General features: G+C 38.9%; 1 protein-coding gene across 2 annotated transcripts in view; it reads right to left on the bottom strand.

The window, feature by feature from the left end:
• The window catches only part of SLC12A1 (solute carrier family 12 (sodium/potassium/chloride transporter), member 1), a 46,940-nt gene that overhangs the window by 16,341 nt on the left and 10,179 nt on the right, over positions 1 to 20,420 (bottom strand). Inside the window, exons 4-16 of one of the 2 annotated variants that reach the window (XM_008938557.1) lie at positions 19,793 to 19,888; positions 18,221 to 18,360; positions 17,711 to 17,821; positions 16,676 to 16,787; positions 16,055 to 16,182; positions 13,008 to 13,092; positions 11,128 to 11,279; positions 9,392 to 9,499; positions 8,482 to 8,605; positions 7,460 to 7,561; positions 5,463 to 5,618; positions 3,672 to 3,771; positions 3,474 to 3,585 (exon numbers count right to left, since the gene is read on the bottom strand). In XM_008938557.1, coding sequence (XP_008936805.1) covers positions 3,474 to 3,585; positions 3,672 to 3,771; positions 5,463 to 5,618; positions 7,460 to 7,561; positions 8,482 to 8,605; positions 9,392 to 9,499; positions 11,128 to 11,279; positions 13,008 to 13,092; positions 16,055 to 16,182; positions 16,676 to 16,787; positions 17,711 to 17,821; positions 18,221 to 18,360; positions 19,793 to 19,888 — 1,526 coding nt within the window. Of the gene's footprint in view, positions 1 to 3,473; positions 3,586 to 3,671; positions 3,772 to 5,462; positions 5,619 to 7,459; positions 7,562 to 8,481; positions 8,606 to 9,391; positions 9,500 to 11,127; positions 11,280 to 13,007; positions 13,093 to 16,054; positions 16,183 to 16,675; positions 16,788 to 17,710; positions 17,822 to 18,220; positions 18,361 to 19,056; positions 19,153 to 19,792; positions 19,889 to 20,420 lie in introns of both variants that reach the window. The other variant, XM_008938558.1, reaches the window with a different exon arrangement.

The raw sequence follows: 20,420 nt of genomic DNA, 5'->3' as shown, positions 1-20,420 counted from the left end.
ATTTTGAAGGAGATACCTAGTCTGCTGTGGGTGCAAATGGAGAAAGTCAGAAAAATGCATTTCCAAAGGGTTCCGCAGAGATTCAGCCCTTTGGAAAGAACTGTGCTGCTAACATAATTCACATTCTGTTCAAGAGGGCTGAGGCTGTTAATGTTACTTAAATACAGTGATTCTGACAGATAGAAGGAGTGCTGTGGATTGTAATATCTTAGAAAAATACCTAAGGTATGATGAAGCATCTCCCTGACTTGACTATGTAAAAAAGTCTCAGCAGATCCAAATATACATAGTTAAGCTCTTATCTACTAATAGTAAAAGAACAGTGTTATTGCCATACAAATAAAGATGCAAATGCCTTTGTCACCAGGTTATTCCTGTGGTCGACTGGTAATTTAATGAGACACAAATCCATGTGCATATCCAAGTCAGGAGACATGATACACTGACTTGACAGCAGAGAATGGGCTGGCAGTGTGTCCCCAAGAGATTAGGCCCAGGGAAGACATGAAGTCTGCAAGCACAGCCTTTAGAAAGATTGAGATAAATTTGGGAAGCATGTAGCTGGAGTTTAAGTGATGCCAAAATTCTGTGCTCTTAAGTTTGAGTTTCGGTTTTGCTAGTTTTTCTTTATTTCCTTTCATGTTGTCTTCAGGAAGCTGACTCATTAGTCCATATCTTCTGCAGTGAAGATGAAACTCTGAGAAGGCCACTCGGATAAACCACTCTCAAATACTGGTTTTAGTGTTACCAGGCTGGACAGGTACTCTCTGGTTTCCAAGGCAGAATAGAGGAGTAGAATTGTAAACTGTGGAAGCGTGTCCAGCATCAGAGACAGAAGCAGTAATTAGAAGTGCCTGAAGGATAGGGCTGGCTTGGAAGCGCTTGGAATCCAGTGAGTATTTCTGTGTGCCTAACTTGGGAAGTAGCTCCAGTTTGGTTTGTTTTGAACAGATAGTTTTGAACTTTAGTTTGCTGCAGAGTTTTGTTTTGTGCAGAAGTCATTCCTTTCTGCTTTTTAATATTTCCAGTGTTTTTCAGGATGCTGGCATGTTGCAATTTTGGTTCCAACAGAACAGATAAGTAGAGAAATCAGGAAAAATTTTCTATAACATAAAACTAGGAAGGCTTGGTAAACTCAGGCTCAGGAGATTGTATCTCAAAATTCTTATTTAAATCTTTTGCATGTAAAGTAAGTTAATATATTGTAGCTTCTTCAGTTAAGCTGGGAAACTGGCTAAAGTACAGCTGAGGGAGATTTAGTTGTTTGGTTTGTTTTTTTTTTTTTTTCCTCTATGGCAAATACTGTAAGCTCAGAATTTATTCCCCACTCAAGAACAGTGTAAAACCTGAACTGAAAGAAATTCTCTCCAAAATGAAATGTATGGGAAGGATCACTTAATTGAAAATCAATTTCTAAAAGGCTAAAGTGTGCTTTCAAACTTTTCAGCCTTACTGAAACTTTTTTTATGCCTTCCTTTAAGACACTGGGATGTACTAAGCATTTATATAGACGCAGAAATAACTGCAGTAGATTTACTTTCAGTAAATTGTCATTGGCTGCTAGAATAGGAGGCAAGGCCTTCAAAATAAACTTTCCAGCTAGTTCTGTCTAAAACCCAGAAAAAATAGCACTGAGGAAGAAGCTGTGAAATCACAGGAGCTGTCCTCAGAAATCTGTGCACTAATCCAATGCAGCAGCAGTACGAGACTAGACAGGCTGGTTCTTTGTATCCAGGACAATGGATATCCCTCCCTCACCCTGCCACTCTGGCTACTTGAGAATTAATGATGGCGTTGTACTGAGGTGCAAGGGGCAAGGATTCATCTGGCTTTGGAGCATTGGCTGTCAGTGCTCCCTGGTCCTTAGGACAGCCCTTCTGAGGGAGCTGTCATGTGCCACAATAAGCCCCTTGCTACGAGGACACGGAGGTGCTGGATCATATCAAAAGAAGAGCAACAAAGCTGGCAAAGGGTCTGGAGCACAGGTCTTACAAGGAGCAGCTGAGGGAACTGGGGTGGTTTAGCCTAGAGAAAAGGAGGCTATGGGGAGACCTTGCTCTCTACAGCTCCCTGAAAGGAGGTTGTAGTGAGGTGGGGGGTTGGTCTGGTCTCCCATGTAGCAAGTGATGGAACAAGAGGAAACAGCCTCAAGTTGTGCCAGGGAAGGATTAGGTTGGACATTCGGAAAACGTTTCATCACTGAAAGGGTTGTCAAGCATTGGAACAGAGTGCCCAGGGAAGTGGTGGAGTCGCCATCCCTGGAGGGATTTAAAAGCCATGTAGGTATGGCTCTTAGGGACATGGTGTAGTGGTGACCTGGCAGTGCTGGGTTAATAGCTGGACTTGATTTTAAACATCTCTTCCAATCAAAATGATTCTGTGATATCAGAGAAATGTACCTAAGAATACAGAAAACTTTGAAATTCAACTTTAAGAAGCTGTATAGTCTCAGGTTCTTGTTGGGATTGATTCTGTGCTTACTGAATAAGCATGGAGTTATGCTTATTCTTATGCGTTCCTATGGAATGCAGTAGGAAAGCTAATAATTACAGTAGAGAATAATTAGGACCATTCATTATAGATTAATTTGACTTGGAAAAAAATCACATGTAGTACTTCTGTACTTCCTTTCTGCAGTGTGGCAGCATCAGATGAATTATTCCTACACTCCTGTAAAGGAATATATCATCTTGTCTGGACTGACTCTAGTAGTTAGATTCTGCAGCCCCACTTGGTGCCATGACATGGCTTTTTTTTCCTTTCAAAATTAGAAGGTTGTTGTAATATTTAAAATATATTTCCCCCTCTATACTACAAACCCTTCTATTTTTGTTCTGTCCTAATGAGAGACTAGATCTTCATCCTCTAAGATACATCATGTCCTGTGTATTCATAACTACAAATACACTTTACTCCTGTCTTTAGATCTCAGAAAGGCATGTTTATCCTCAAAATTAGCTTTGTCACAGAAACCACTACAAAGAGAGGTGAGTTGCTTTCCAAACCCCAACACTGCAGATGAGTGGCAAAGCTTGAAATAGAACCTGGATAATTTGACTCTTCCATTATAATCCTTTAAGTTTTGGAGTTTTCTTTTGTTTCCTTTTTTTCTTTGTTTGTTTGGTTTTTTTTTTTGTTGTTGTTATAAGCCCTGCTGTGTCCGTTTTGAAATAATGTAATAAAACCCTTTCTTGTAATGCTTTTTTTTTTACAAACCATTTTTTGGTCTGTCTACTATGAACTCTGAAACGCATCTCAATGAGGCGTTTACCAGCAGGCTGTATATCAGCTGATAGCTTTCTTGTCAAGACTTATGACAAAATTCATTTTCAGTGCGAATCTCTTTCATGGTCTGCACCGACGCCCGTCAGCACCAATGGGAACATTGTGTGCTGAGTAAGAGTGGAATGTGTAATGGAGATCTGCAGCAGCCACTGGTGCTGAGTTTTCAGATTTGTATGAGTGGACCTTACCATGTACACTTCACAACAGATGCACAGCCCGTTGTTCTTTGTGAAAGCATGTGTGATGTCCAGCAGAGCAGGCCTGATCATAGGAGCTCCTGTTAATGCTATGCACTGGGGTCTGTTAGGAGGAAAAAAGAGGTTCCATTTAATAGGATGATGCACTTATTCAGAATAAGCCCTTTTACTGTTCACTGGAAATCTTACCTGAAGTTTTTCACATGATCTTCCACTGTAGTTAATGCCAGAGCACTGTCCAAGGCATTAACATAGTAAAGAGCCTGTGTAGAAGAGCCCCAATTTACTTCTGCAAAAAATAAAGATAAGTAATACATATTAAACCGTGGGGTTTTCCCTCTGTTCTATTGCAAAGGTCAGCAATCATGTAACCTATGACCTGAAGCAGGGTATATTCTCTCATGCTTTATAGAGAGATACAGACTTATCATTCTTTATGCTTCATAATAGAATAGATTTTGCTTGTGTGATGTAAAAACAATCTCATTCTTTATATATAAAGTGTGAGGAATGTTCCTACTCTGCTTAAAAACATTTTTCTTCTCTGTTCCATTAACTTTGTATCCTTCTGCCATGTATAAAATGGACAACCCTGAGTCCTGTATTTGGTGTGGAATTTCAAGAAGTTTAAATTAAACCTTTAGGAATGAATATTCTTAGCTCAAATTAGCTTTGTTCTACTATAGAGGTAAAAAATTGTTATCCAAAACCAATTTTGGCATATCTACCTTTTCTCATTATTGTGCAGCTGTTTGGTGAATGGAGACAGTGAAGAAAAAGCTTTCCACACTTTGAGATCTACATGAATGCAGATCAAATCCCTTTCTGTCAAAAGACAAAGCTCAGACTTAGTGCAACTAAGTGGAGGTTCATGTAGAGGTCATCTTTCCTAAGGAACATTAGTCTTTTCTGAACCATTCAGTTGCTGGTAAATAAGTGCTGAAGAGAAGTCACTCTTTTAAAGAGCAGGTGATAGGTTTTGTACAAGGGTTTCAGTGAATTTATCTAAGCTTTAAGCTGCTTCTTTGCAGCAACAACACTAGCAATATACTAGGAAAAGGTAGAAATCCTCAAATGCTTTTGACAACAGTCTTGAGACAAGTGTGTTCTTCTACAGCTGGTGATATTTACAGAGAGAGGACATGGATCATCCCAGTGGGTATCAGAGCAGAGACAAGGAGGGCACACAACAATGCAGCAATACACACAGGAAAGAATATATACAGGCTCAGACCAGGTGTTGCTATCCCAAGCTAGCTGCAATGAAAGCACATCTTCTGCTGGGAAACTTGCCTCTTTTATTTGTTTGGGGATTTTTTCTACTGCAAAAGTAATTCAGATGGCTAGCACTGAAATATGGACTTGGGTTAGTTTTGTCCTGGATATGAATAACCAGGCTGTCTAGTCTCATACTGTTGCTGTTTTGGATTAGTGCAGAAATTTCTAAGGACAGCTCCTGTGATTTGCTGAGCTACTAAGCAGTTTTTTCCAGCAGTAAAGTGTGCCCATCCTTCCTGATTTGATGAGGACTCGTAGGGAGATGCTGGAGGATGATTAGTTCATGAGTAGTTCTGCTTGCATTTTTGTTGTATAATGGGCAACAGGTTTGCATTTTGAGTGATGACCCCAAATGAGTCAGCTACGAGCACAGCAAAAATGGTTTTGTCTATGAGTGGAAAAAAATTATCAGTGATACTCAAGTAAAAGTCCAAATGTAGTAAAGATGTGGTGGGAATAAAGCAGTGTTTACATGAAGCCCAGAACCGTACTTGAAGTGTCTACAAACAGGCAAAAATTCACCAGACTATCATCTTAATCTATTTGCTATGAAGTGAGATTTAATGGGATGATCCAGTCTTCCCTCTAAAGAAAGGTACTGGGGAAAAAATAATGTCTAATTCTGTAAGCAGAATTAAGTCCTGTAAAGTCCAGTCTGGCTGCATGACACATACACAAAATAATGGTGCATTGTGGCCTTACCTGGTTTCTTATACGTTACATAAATATACAGGAAGAGCTCAATGGCGTAAGTGATGAGAGCTGCCCACCAGTTGATGACAAACATGACACCACAGCACAACAGGGCTCCAAAAAGTGACACCCACATGTTATAATATTTGAATGCAGGTCTCCAACCTGTTTAAAGAGAATTGCAGAAATCGTAAAAGCATAAAATATATTGATGAAATGGTCATTCACTGTTTTTGTACATACAAGCCCATGTGCAATTTGTTTCAGGCTCTGTCAGAAGTGGTGGGAGTGATATGTACAATTCTAAGGCATTATGAGTATCAACAGATACTCAGGTGTTGGCTGACAGATTTCTATATTTAGAGGGTACTGGGTCTTAAAAGCCTTTTACTACAAACCCTTTCCTACTACTTTGTGCAGGCTGGCTTGGAGTAACCATTTCCTTTATATATATTTTTGCCAAATTAAAGCTCACTGCTTCAGAACTGAAAACAGATTTTCCTGTGACTTCAGGTAATTGGCTGCTGTGTCCTTTTGATGCATATACACAGAACTTATTAATAGGAGCTAAACACTTTCTGAGAGGAAACTATCCCAGTGCTGTAAGTGCACCTGTCTTAAACTTGGAAATTTCCTGACCCTACTGCCAAAAAAATAAAATAATTTGCAGTTGACTTTCCCTGCTGCTCTTCAGCTGCATCATTGAATCCATCCTCTGCTAGCAATTTAAATGATGAGGCAAGCAGTGAGTCTCCATGGTTTGCAGGTCTCTGCCAGGTGTTCTACAGAGCAGACTCTTTAGAGAGGGGGAAAAACACAGAAGATGCAAGAGGCTGAGCAACTGTATATTGGATCATCTTTGTAATGAGGGAACAGGAAAGTCCTGCTGTGAAGAAATTTGCTGTCCTGCAGCCTTGCAATTATTATAATCTATCACTGTGAATTGGCAGAAATTAGCTGGAGGAAATGAGAAAAGAAAAACAGCTGCAGTTTTGTCTGAAATGTTAAATAGTGGCAGAGTAGAGTCAGATGCACACACGTGAAGTCTATAGAGGTAATTTTTACTCAGCTCCAAGGCCACATAAAGCAGATCTGCATTTGTCTAGCTGTGCAGGTAATTAGCAGAAATGCTCATCTTTTCTGCCCTCTGAACAAATGGCACCATGCAGATCTATAGGAAGGAAGCTGATGTAGGCATTTATGTCACTAGTGCAGGTTCTTCACCCTGGAAATCAAAAATGTATTCCTTGCTCCTTGAATTGAATAATTGATTCACAGCGGCAGGAAATTGTCTTTCCTGTGTGCCAAAAAGAGTGTTACTCAGCTGATTGACTTGAGTTCTTAAGGTGTCACCCCTTCCTTCATGGAGATGAGAATTATTCTGCTGTGGTGATGCACAAGCCTGGAAGCCAATATGTTCTTTTGCTGCACAAATGTAGAGGAGGGCTCTCAAGTTGCCCCTGAACAGGGCCCCGTTGTGTTTCACCCTGCCATTCCGCTAGAGCCACTGCAGAGCTGTGCTGATGGAGTGTAGTGGACCTGCTCTTGTTCTGCATGTTCCCTTCCAGGCAGTATCACTTCTAGTGCAATTGCTGTTCTTATGAACTTTCCTGTAGATTGCATTGTTGGTTTGGAGAGGGGCATAATGGCTCCCTACTATACCTTACTTGCTTTTTGTGACTAGAGTTGGCAGAGGTTTTTATCCACCCACTTTGTGAGATAGTGACAGGAAAAAGAACACCCTGGGGAGGAGCTTTTCTGCTCCAGTGGGATCAACCAATGTATTTTTCATCCTCTACAGCTGCAGGGAATATAAGGACTAGAGCCATTATTTTTATCTTTTGGAGATAAATAAAATGTCATCATATTCAATGGGAGCAATAAAACTCAGATCACATAGCTGAGGTATTTTACAGGTACCACAGCTTTCCTTGACATACAGTCAAAAACTTGCAGAGATCAGACCATGAAGCCCACATTTATATCACTGGTGAATGCAGACTCACCTGGAGATTTTGCGTATGAGGCGTGAAAGCAGGAGAAATTAATCAAAGCGTATGAAGCCAGGAAAAAATTGGAGATGATGGGAGCAATGGTATTCAGTTCAGCTGCAAGACACACACACACAAGTCAGACACAGGCACCATTTTCCTAGATTGTTGAATAGCTATTTCCTGACAATATATTAAATATAGACACTGTCTGAATTTGTCATCCAGGGAGAGTTTGGGTATTTTCCTGTAGTACTAATCTAAGGCCACCTTAATATACCTTCATTCATGTTAAGTAGTTTCTGCTGATGCTAATTTTGATAACATTATGTACTATGCAAGGTTATACTTCATACTCTGATTCTATAGACTGGCTCTTAACGACATAGATCTGGTGTAAACTGCAGAATTTAAAATAAGTAACTGAGAGGACAGATGTGTTTCACAAGACATATTTAAAACTTCACTGGTTTGGTTTTTAAATGGCAATCTGAATTCTTTCTACTAAACTTCCCATTTACCTAGTGTCACACAGTTTTAATTTCAAATCTTGGAAAAACTGATTTAAAAATCCCCACACTCCTAAACATAGTATCTGGGATTTTCTACCATCAATGCTGGCAAACTGGGATTTGCTTTGGAGCTGACTGTAGGACAAGCTGGGCAGAATAGGTTTCCTAATTATCTTGGAATTACCTCAGAGCTATGTGCAATATAAGCTGGAAAACCATTTTCAAAGTTGGTGACTTTGCCTTCTTTGGTGTAGTTCTAAGCACTGCCCTCTTCTGGTGGGGTGCACAGGAACTGCACCTTGCGAGGCTGGGGTGGCATTGAGATGTTTATTAGAGGCCTTGTTGGTTTCTTTTTGCCTTCTTTAAGAATACTGGAATTGCTACCATGGCTTTGAGTGTCCTTGTGCTTATGTCAGAGCTTACCTGACTGGAAATTTTCCTAACCATAGCTATCATTGCCTTAAAATACCAGTTTATATAATTTCAGCACCTGAGGTTATAGCAGTTGCATAATGATATACAAACCAATCAAAATGAATGCCATAGCAATCACGAAAGTGAGAACATATCCCCTGATGGGCTCGTTGTTTTTTCCGTATCCTTTGGCAAAGAACTCGAGCCCTTTGTAGACGTTGTCCTTGCAAAGAGCCTGGTAGACAAATCAGAACTTAATTCTGTTAAGCAGTGCTTTCTTGCATCAGAAGAAGTTCACTGTCTGCAAGTGACAGGTTTCTAGGCTTTTGCTAAACAAAAATTAAATCTGTCTTAATACTTCAAGTACATCTACTGCTATGACACATAAACATTCAAAGGTGATAAGCCAATATCCTGCTATATTATTATATATTGGGAAAACAGAATCACAGGCGTTTAATAATTATTCAGGACTTCAAAAAAAGGTTAACTGAATAATCAAATAGAGTCTAAATTGGAGAAAACTGAAACACGAATCAGTGGCTTGGTATAAGCTGTACAGGTTATCTTTTTGTCCTGTGCCCTCTGTTCCCATTCTGTCCACATTGCTGCTGCCCAGACAGGTTCTGGACAGCCTGTTTGAGCACACCTGCCAGCACTTGTGGTCCTGAGGGCTCCTGCATGTTCCTGCCACTCCTGTGCTCATAAGGTGACTTTCTGTAAGAGGACAGAAGTGGTCCTTCAAGCTATCTATAGCAAGCACACATGTATCCCCCACTCCAGCAGCTCTTCCTGCAGCAGAGCTGAGCTCTGACCAAAGGCACACTGTCATCCTTGTATGAGGATGGTAAGACCCACCTATTTCTGTTGAAAAATATTCTACATACTGTTTTCTCTGTGTCTTCCTCCCACATGTATCAGTGCTGTTTAAATATCTATCACATCTGGCACATAGAGTTCAACTAAATCTTATGTCTTTGCAATAAAACAGAGTATAAGGAAATGGATAGTTTAATTTTACCTGGAAAACTTTGGGTGCGCTGACAAGAGATGCTAGAGCTGACGACAGAGTAGCAGAAAAGATGCCAGCTGTGATGAGAGGACCAAAACCAGACACCATGCTCATCACCTTTAGAAAAAGAAAAAAAAAAGAATAGTCAGGCTTGTATTTGGATACACTTTTTCATCACAGACCCATTTGAGTACTCTGTTTCTACATGTCTCTGCTTTTCACGGTTCTAAATTCAATATACTACAACCCAGCTGTGAAGTAGGGAAATACTATTAGCCTTGTTTTAGTAAAATGCAATGGTGGCATAGCCAGATTTTTGTTATACAAATATGCAATTGTCTACTGAGGCAGACAAGTACTCCATGAGATTTTCTCACCTCCTTTACAGAGTGGTTGCTGTAAGTAACAGCTTTTACTTGATAGGTAAATAGTCGGCTTGTAGCAAGAAGGGAAAATGGAAAGGGCAGGAAAAAGCATCCAAGTATGAAATGTGGTTAAGAGGCACTCTCTTTGGCCTTGTTTGTTTGTTCGTCGTGGGTTTTTTTATGTGTGATTTTTTTTTAATTGATTATTTAATATGGCTTTAAAGTTTTCTGTGGTTTAATATTTGAACAGAAATGATGGTCACTGCCAGGCCTTTCTCAGCCCTCCCAGAGGGTCTGCACTGGCCTCTGTGACCACTGAAGCAAAAGGGTTGTGCAGAAGCATGAGACAAGGAAGCTAAAATGAAGTGGACAGATGTGATTGCCAGGTGCTTTTTGGTGTTTAGGAAGTGCTCCAGGAAAGAAAACAGTTAATCCTGGAGATTTGTCAGATAAAGACTTTTTATTTTTCCTGCCCTTAGTCTGGCACAGATAAAGGCAAGAAGTGAAACTCTGTTTATGCCTGTAGGGAGGTCACTGGTTTTAAGGGTTGCCCTGTGTCTGGGCAGCAGAACTGAGGTGGGAGTGAGGATGGCAAGTGATCAAGAAAGGAAGGTAGTCTATGACACGGACAGCATATCCCTTTTAAGGTGGTTACCCAGCCCTATCGTTTAGCAGAGCCAGCTGGGAAAAAAAGCAAGTGACTTTAAAAGCTACAAATGACTAGTTGAAAAGCAGGTGCAGGTAGGTGGTGAGCTCTTCTTGCAGCAGTGAAGCACAGGGGCTGAACAGACATCTGGGAACCATGGCTGTCAGGCTGCAGAAGAACTGCTTTACTTTGATGCTTTGCCTAAGATTTATTTTGAAGAAAAAAAATGGCAAGAGACCCCCACTCTGGCCTAGGAGAAAGATGCCACTACTTCTCACTTGGTTTTTAACTTGACTAGTTTTGGATACTTTTTTTAAAAAAAAAAAGTCAGAACACTTTTTTTTTTCATACTGTGGCACAAACCTTTAACAGTGACCACAGCACCCCTGATGTGAAACCACATCCATTTGTAAAGAGCAGTGAGATGAGTTGTTCCTGAGGTCTCTGTTTGCTCTAGATTTTGAGTTTGAAGATGTTACAACATATACTGCTGCATGGTGCTTATTGAAAGAGGAGGTAAAGACCTTGCCAGAGTGCAGGGAAGGCTAGTGATGAGCAGTTTGAAGGTCATGTGGAATGCAGGGGACTTTTTCCCTTGGATTATTACTATATTTTTTTACTTTTATAGACAACAATGGATGGCCTGTTGCAGTTGTCAGCAAATAATCATTTTGCATATTTGTACTGGAGTGTTCACGTATGGCTTATGATTACACATATTATCTCATTAAAACCTGAAAGTTATTCATCAGCCCATAATCACATGGCTGACTTGCACATCTGGAAAAATCATAGCCTAGGCCACAGGCAGATGATCCATTGCAGCTCATCCCAGATACAATCGTATCATTGATGTTCCCAGTAGCATCTCGTACAACACAGGAGGCTGTGGAAACAACGATATATTATTATTTTCCTTCCTTGTGACATCAGAAGAATGTTCTCGTCACACTTCAGCTGTTACTCTGCACACATTTTGTACCACTGCTGCCTTAATCTCATGCCAAAGAGCAACATTTCATGTTGAGCAGGTGTCACTTCCAATGTACTGTGGCTTAGTTTCTCCTGTTGTCTGTAAGCAAATATTTACTTCTGTTACTTTTAAAATAACAAGCTAGTTGACTAATAAGGACTAGCATATTTCTGAGAATTGAGAACCAGACAGATCAACAATAAATTAACTAACTCAGAAGTATATTGTCTGCCTGTGACCACTTTTATACATGCTGGTATTCAAAGGAAACAGATCAGTGAGGGTCTTAGGTGCAGGCATACCCCTTCTAGTTTGTTTAACAAGCACACACAATTGCTTTAGAGACCCAGATTCTCAGCCATTCAAATTGTCATAGCCCTAGTGATATCAATGTTGTGAGAAAAACTTTAAACGTGAGAAATTACCTATATTCTTTTTGTTTTTATTAAGATTTATGCTTTTTTTTTTTGCTTGCCACCAGAAATGGGGAGAAACATACAGAGTTCACTTAGAGTGCTTATTTTAACATCTTTAGTGGCCAAAATGTAAGTTTATATGGTATCTTCAAATGTGTCAAAACCATTGTGAGGGAGAGTCCCAGAGTAACTATTATGTATTCAGCAAACTAATGTGCAAACAGAAATAAAAAAGTATTGCACTGTAAAACAGACAGCTCTGAAGCTGAAATACAGCTATTGCTTGTTGAGAATAGAAAAATGCATTAACAGAGATTTAGAATAGGAAGTGAGGAATGAGTACATCAGCTTTAATTGCAGGGGAAATTTAGATGCAAATAATGCAATAACCTGAGCTGCAGCTTGACTCAGGTATTCTGCCTTTTGCATAAAGTACAAGAACCACAGAAGCTGCGAAGACTTGAGATTCCTCTCCCAGAAAAGGGAGTACCCTGCAGGTCTCTCATGCAGTGTTGAGGTATTTTCTCATAAGGAAGAATGTCATTTACAGCACTCTTTCCTACGGTACTGGTAGAATAGAAAAACAAAAATAGTTTTCTTGAACAGAGATTTATTGTACCCTTGTAATGAGAATTTAATTGCATGTACCTCCAACACAGATCATGGCTTCTGTACAGGTCTCCTTTTTATTCTTGTGTCCATTTTGTTACCTCACATTTCTATGTTGTAGAGCAGCTAGTTACGTAGGGCATCTTTAAGACAGGCAATTGATTTCTGTCTTCAACATATAACATACAAAGTATGTGTGTTACTCTGTTACTCATGAGTGCTCAGTAAGGCTAGTGAGAGCAAGTAGAAATTGAAATTTCATGTGAAATTTCAATGTGAACAAGGAACAAAAGATCAGCAGATTGCTTAGAGGTTCCTTCAATCTTTACTATACTCATGGATACTATATACTATTAGTCTTTGTCACTGAATTAAATGCAAAGTAACCATGCAAGTTATACAAAAGTCTAGCTGCCAAACAGGGACTTTTGTTTCTGCTGATAGCTGTTTTTCTTCCCACTGTTTTTACATACAGTAAAATCAAACCAACTATCTCTCCTCATAATAAATCCACAGGATGAAAAAGCAGTGAAGGTTAATAATTTGTTTGCATACCAGGCTTTCAGACTTTTTTAACTGTATGAATTAGGACCTGAAGCAGAGGTTCTGTACTTACCTGCACATATTGCCACTGCAATGTAAGTAATTGTTGTGATGACAATGGCCAGCATCGTTCCCTTGGGTATCGCGACTTGGGGATCCTTAAAACAAAGCAGTGACACAGAAACCACTGTGAGTTTGGTGCAGTCTGATTGTAACTCCATGCTAGGGAGTCCTGCCCCACTGTGATATGAAGGCATTTTTAGAGGGCAGTTTTTTATTACTTGGATCTGCACCAACATTTCCTGCCCTAGCATGTAGATAGTGAAGCAGGCCTGTGGTGCAGTGCTCCTATCCTGGACACAGTGAAAGATACTCTGATGGAACAGAGGTCACATGTAGCAGCAGGAGAGCACTGCATTTCTGGGAGCCCCAAACTCTATATTGCAGTGGGCTGTATTTTAATGTTTATGGGTAAAATAGTTACTAAACTAACCACCAAACTCCTGTGGATGACAAAGCAGGACCATTTTTTGTTAATTGGTAAAAGAGATGCAAATAGTCACACTATACAGAGTACAGTGTTTTTGTCATTAGCAACTAGTAATTGCTGGTTGTGTCTTGACAACAGGCTACTTCCTTGCCCTCTTTTGACTTCTAATCTAGGTAATTTAATAAGGCTGGGTTGTAATGCTTACTGATGGCTCACAGCAGTATCAGCTTCGATCGTGCAACTGTAAGAGTCCAAAGATCTGCACTACACATTGTAATTTTAAAGGGGATTTTAATACTAACCAACCTTACAACTTAGTGCGGGGTTGCTTTTTATGTTAGGAAGCACTTTTTGTGACTTTTCTTCTTAAGTTGGTCTTGCAGGATTTTTTTAAGTCAAAGATGTATGGAGTGTGTTTTAACCCACAGACATTTGTACTTCTATAACTACATTTATTTCATGGGAAAAATCCAAAATACACTTTCGGAGTGTCATATGAAACATGGATGAATGATGAAACTGTGTTAATAATTAATGTCATTTTAAAATGAAGTAAGGATTTATCGAGCTGAAAAATAATTGCAAAGTCACTTCAGCTGCATAGGATCTTTTGCCCTCAAATTGTGGTAACTTTAATTTGCACGGTTCTGGTGTGCATGTTTTAGGTCATTGTTTCTGTGGAGTCTCCTGCTGCAATCTTAAGCACTGTAACATTAAATCTTAGCATAAAAGCTTCTTACAGCTTTACAACTTTTAAATTTTATCAATAATTAAAAGTGTTTAATATGCTCTTAGCACTTTGGGACTTGCTCCAAAACCCACTGAAGTCACTAGGAAATCCAGCTGTTTCTGTAAGTAGGCTTTGGACTAGACCACTACTAGTGTGTGTAGCAGATACAGAAGGACCTATGTGGATGTTTGCAACAAATTCTAAAGAAAGTTTGACTGGTCAACTTTACACTTTTTGTGTATTTCTTAGCTTGTCTTTTAGATTTCTGGAGAGTCTAGTTAATCTAATTAGAACTGTCTAATGCATCTAAACATGCTCAGTGGGGAATCTGCAGCCTGGAGGACCTGGTTATAGAAATCTACTTATAACCAGACTGAAACAACTGCAGATACCCAGCGGGAAAACTGCTTCCCTTGGTCTGCTGAGGCTCTTTCAAATAGCTTATGAAAGAAGTGCTGCTGCTTTGGGAGCTTGCCATGCATAGAGAGCACCATATATGGCAAAAGAATTAGTTTTGTTTCATAAAAGGATGGAGATTCTGTGAGGCTGATTCAGTCTCAGTGGACAGAAGTACAATGATTTTTGTTCTTTTAATTAAAAGTGGAATCTCATAGATGCCATTAGTGGCTCAGTTTCTACATATTTCTCTCTGTGCTTGTCTTCAAAAGCAGCGCTCTGAAAACAAAGGAGATGAAGCATTCAACCCAGTGTGAGGAAGGGCAACAGATCTGGCTGTCACAGTTGGTAGGATCTAGTGAACTTGTGACTACTGTGCCAATACAGAAATAACAGACCTTTGATTGAATCCTTAAGGTATACAAGACATGGGTCTATATTATAAAGACAGATAACTTCATTTGACATGCTGGGCTTATCAAGGTGTGAGCCACATGTTTTTTGTGATTTAAAAAAATAATTATTTTTAATTATTTTTAAATTTTTTTTGCCAGGGGTTTGGGAGAGTGAGCAGATGGGTTTTTTTGTTGTTGGCTGGTTGATTATTTTGTTATTGTTTTTTAGTATTTGATTGCAAGACTTGAGTTATGGATACCCCTGGTGCACTTCTGAATTTCTTGTAATATTACAGAGTATTGCATTGCTCCACATTTACGAGAGATGTTTTACCAAATGCTTTGCTGAGCTTTGAAATATCTCAGCTTTAAACACTCTTCATGTTAAATACACTGAGCAAAGTCATGAAAACTAGAGGGCACTCGAAGTGAAAACTAAATTCCTTTTTCTAATTTACCAGTATGTTTAGATACTGGAAATACCCTCTCGTAGAACAAGGACCTGATAGAATGGGCGTACCAAGAGAATTGGGCACTCTTGGACCTCCTTTCCCTTTCTCTTCAGACTCCTTTCTTTTGTCACAGCTGCAAATCTGCAGCTTTTCCTTTGAGCAGCAGTAGTGCCATGAGACTGGGACATACTTGCTTTCGTTAAATGCTCTGTTTGCTCTACCTCTGCTATGACCCTGAATTGAAGAAGCATGATTCTTGTGAATAAAAACGTGAGCTTTACAGGTATGCTTTTTGGGCTAATGTTTTAGGAGATTTTGCAAAAGGGGAGCACCACGAGATAGACAAGTAATTTCTCTTATGTCATGTGCTGCTAATGGACCATTAATGATATATTATTACAGGTTATTAAAACATGCTCTTAAATTATACAGCAAGCCAAATCTGAATGAAGCGATTTCTGTAAATAGCCATAACATGTTATGAAACAAAATGTGTACGGATGTTTTTAAATAATAAAGCAGGTACTTAAAAGTGGAAGTTTTGCTTCCCTGAATAAGACATGATTTAAAGCTGAATATGATGTTGGTTCATAATTTGTTTTCTTGTTGTTTTTTTTCATCTTACAGTGAGTATTATGAAGTTAATGAAATACGTACTTTCAGATCTCCTGAGATATTGGCTCCTGCAAGAATGCCTGTTGCAGCTGGGAAAAAAATGGCAAACACCGAGAAAAATCCTTCTCCACTTCTGAAATCTGGTCCAAAGTTCTCTGCAAATATTGATGCTGCAAATATAGGTGAAAATGAAACATACCACCAGGACTTGATTCCGAAGTTACTTAATGAAGGAAGATAATAAGCTAGTCTTTCACGTCTGGACGACTGGGTTTGAATCTGTCTCATATCTAAGCAAAGTGAGTTTGATTTCCTTAGTGTGGTCCCCAGTAGGATGTGCTTGTCTGCATCTCGGAGCTACAGATCCATTTTGAAGTGACAGAAGTGTCACTACAGCACTTGCACTTAGTTCTATGTAAAAGTTCGCCTGTGCTCTGCTGATGTCTAAGTGACATGAGCTGCAGCTAGCTGTGCTGCCCGCTTCAGCAGCACCAGAGGCACAGGCTCAAAATTAAAGATTAAATACATTCCCTTGGTCTGTAAACTGACTCAAACGCAGGCAGAAGATCCTGATCTTGTGACCTTTTTCAGTGGAATCCTTAACTTGGTATGAACCCAAAAAGAATACAAAGTTATTTTATGATAGATAGTATGATTACTTGCCTTGGTAATTAAAAAAGCCTCTTGCTTTCTTTTCGTTGTTGGTAGGAATGACTGTCCCAATAAAGAAGTTTACAATGGCAATAAGGAGAACAATTAGGAGAATAACTTGAGCCTATTAACAGAAGAAAAAAGATTTTCCCAATGATTTGAATTTGCATTGACTGTGGAGACGGCTATATAGTAAGTTATCTGTATGTGTTCCCTATAACAGGTTACTAATTTCTGTACTTTTTGAAAATGCCAGGCATCGAGATAGCTGAATCAGCTAATGACAACAGCAGGTAGTTTTTACTAAGGGGATTATGGAATGCATAGTTATAATCTAATTTTATGTTACTTTCTTTACAAGAAAAGGCAAAACAAACCCACTAATGCGTTGATATCAAGTATAAGACATTTTTATATTGTTATAAAAATCTGTTTAGTTGCAATGGGTTGTCACTTCAAGGACTATAGTATGTGTTTTTCTGATCTCTTTTGCAGGGTAGGTCTAGTCTCCACCACAGCAGAATGTAAAAATAAGGGTGCTATTCTGGATTTAATTTTGATAACTGTATTCCACCCTCTAAAGTATTTTGAACTTTTTTATATAGGTGAGGGAATAGCAGAAATAATTAGAGATTAAGGAATGGATAGGAAATAGAGCTCTTCTGTTGAGTAGGGCTTCAGAGACTACAGTGATAAAACCATATATTGTTTTTACTACTGTTTATTCTGTCGAGCTGCATCAAAAATAAGGGCAAAAGGGGCACTTAGCCAAGGCTCTAAATGATGCAATGAATTATAAAAATCAATATAATCAAGCTGTCTGCAGAACACAAACTCCCTCCTCCCTTTTAAATGGATGTTCAAGGAAGAGCATGGAGCAATTGTGCTTTCATTGAATGTAATGATTACACTGCTGTTGCTTTCAGAAAGATGAAGCATAAGCTGTGTGCTTTTGAAAATTCCACCTGTTGCATAGCGTTCATTACACACAAATGCTGTACAGTAGTCTAATATACTGCTTGCTTTTATGTTCTTTTAAAGGTTTACCTTTGCTTCCCATTCCATGCCAGCAACAGAGATGCCGAGAAGACATACAACAGTTATGGTGCCTATTATTCTGATGTCATTGGATTCATCTACCATCAGCGTATCACTCTCCTGAAAGTGGTAAGAAATATTATTAGAACTGGTCTTTCTCTGCCCAACTGGTGGGATCAGGTAACAAGACGAAACAGAATGCAATGAGCTGTCAAAATTTTAGAGATTTGTGAGACTAAGTGTTTGTATTCCATGTTCCAGCTGGCTCTTTGAAGTTAGAGTTATTTGGCTAATTAGATGTCTGTTCCTTTTCTGATTTGAGATTCTTGTTGAGACATGTATTAAATATATCAATAAGGTTGAAATAATAAGCACTCTATGGCATGTTTAGACAGACCAGCTTCTTCCCTGCTAAAGATGTTCCTCAAGCCATAGCTAAAAAATATCACCACTTAGATATATCTATTACCTAAACCAAACAAATCAATTTAATAAGATACATGAATCATCAACTTTTACCTTAAGAAGTTCTACAACTGTTTCGGCAAATCCAACGACATACATCGCGACTGCCACTGCGTTTGCAAAAGCAAAGATAAGTCCTATAGAGCCACCAAACTCTGGGCCTAGACTCCTCGAGATAAGATAGTATGCTCCACCTACAGACAGAAATGACTGTTATTTCAGCCCAACTAAATGCTCAGGTTTTCCTCACATTTCTCACATAATATCATAGTAATCTCTGCTTTTACAGCTTTACAAACATAATATTTGCCCTGTATCAATAGAGGACACTGATAAAAAAGGAATGTGCTTTGTACTGGTTCTGACTTCAGACTTTTCTCTATGCTTTTCTATTGCAGAAATCTTCTTGGTTCATATCAGCATGCAAAACTGGACCTTCAGGTAATTTTTCATGATACATAATACAGTAACACAGGGCAGAGAGAATCTCACTTCCAGACAGATTTGAACTTGGATCTATCCCAATGTTAGCATGAAATATCATATTCTGTGGTACGTTGTAAAAGCTCATGCATAATGATGTAATGAATCTTTAATCTTTTTTTGTATATTACTGTAAATGGAGCACATTACTTTGTCAGTTAATTATTTCATCTTATCTCACTGGCACTTAAACACTTCCAGACAATAAATATTAAGATTATATGCATTTTAAGTCACTGCTGATCCATTGAGAGAGATTGCTTCACATATATTTATTTATTATTGCTTTGCTTATAACACAGTTATCTCAATTCCTTTTTTTTTTCCCTAATCCAAATTTGCAGATTTTCTTATCTGATTTTTGTATCAGATTGTTTTTTTTTTTCTGTGAGATCATATTCACTTACCTCCTCTTACTACTCCATTAGTGCAAATTGCAGACATGGAGATACCTGTTAATACTGTTACCACTACACTCAGAGCAATAACTATGACTCCAAGACCTGAAAGATCCAAAAAAGAAAGTATATTCAAATACCTGTTCTGTTTAAATGACGTAGTAAGAACTTGCCATTTTCCACAGAGGTTAGAGCAGACCAGTTATAACTTTAAGGCCCTGAAACGCACTGAAACTTTATTTTGTAAGATACCTGACATGCGCTTTTCCAGCAAAATTATTTACTCATCTTCCAAGGAGTGGCTGAAATGTAAGGAGTTTTATAAAATAGGAATGAATTTGAAGGCATCCACTGATGTCTTCACATGTGGAAGACATCCACACCAGTCTTTAAAATGAGAGGAAGAGATGCCTCATGTTCTGTTTGTCCAAGGACGTCCAACCTGGAATGCTCTGAGTAAGAAAGACCTGCTGAAAGGTAACAGAAGAACTCCATGAAAAGCCAGAAGCCCTCTCTCGTTGAGCAGTAGTCAGGAACACCTGAAATGTACTTCACAGACTGAACTGAAATCTGGGATTTATTAAAAGCAACAACTCAAGCATGCCATAAATTGTGATTAGAACTGTTACCTTCCAGTTCCTTAGATGTACCGTTTGGTTTATCGTCCCTCTGGCTTGCCTCATATGAAAATAATATATAAAGGCCTTTTTGGGCTTGAAAGCATTAGTAACCCTAAGATTTTTACCTCCACGGACAAACCCATTAGTTGCTATTGCAGAGGTTGACAACCCAGTAATTGAGGTTACCATCGTGGCGAGAAGAATTATGATTACTCCAAGACCTGTCAGTAATAAGAAGATAAAATATTTTACTCATGTTCCATGATTCCTACAAATCATTTTCTCTTTAAATTGAATTTTCTGGCCAGAACTGGAGCAATAAACTGAAAAGATGGTTTGTTGACCACTTGCAGTTTGCAGAACATTTCTAAGGAGTCCATGTCAGAGTAGTAAATTGTTTCCATTAGTCTTCAAGCAGTGATTCTTTCTGATAGGATTACCCTAGTCAGAAGTTCTTACGATTTTCAAAGTCTGGAAGAAATGAGCAAATAGATGTCCCTTGGCATGGATACTTATATCTGCCTTTAATGTACATCCTGGCTGTTTAAATGAAGAGACTGACACATTAACCAGAGCTCGTGTTAGAATGCTGCTGTCTTTCATCAGTTAATTAAATACTGAATTGGAGGAAGACTGACCATATAGTTTTATAGTGCAGCAGGACAAAGAGTCTATCAGGTGGAGAGACAAGACCTGAGTGCAAGTCTTCTATATCCTTACTTGCCAAGCTATCCAGTGCTGTGCTTCCCCACC

This window comes from Merops nubicus, unplaced genomic scaffold, assembly GCF_000691845.1.
Source record: "Merops nubicus isolate BGI_N331 unplaced genomic scaffold, ASM69184v1 scaffold48234, whole genome shotgun sequence".
Lineage (NCBI taxonomy): Eukaryota > Metazoa > Chordata > Aves > Coraciiformes > Meropidae > Merops > Merops nubicus.
The sequence above is the reverse complement of the archived record's forward strand: the minus strand, read 5'-3'. Positions and strand labels throughout refer to the sequence as shown.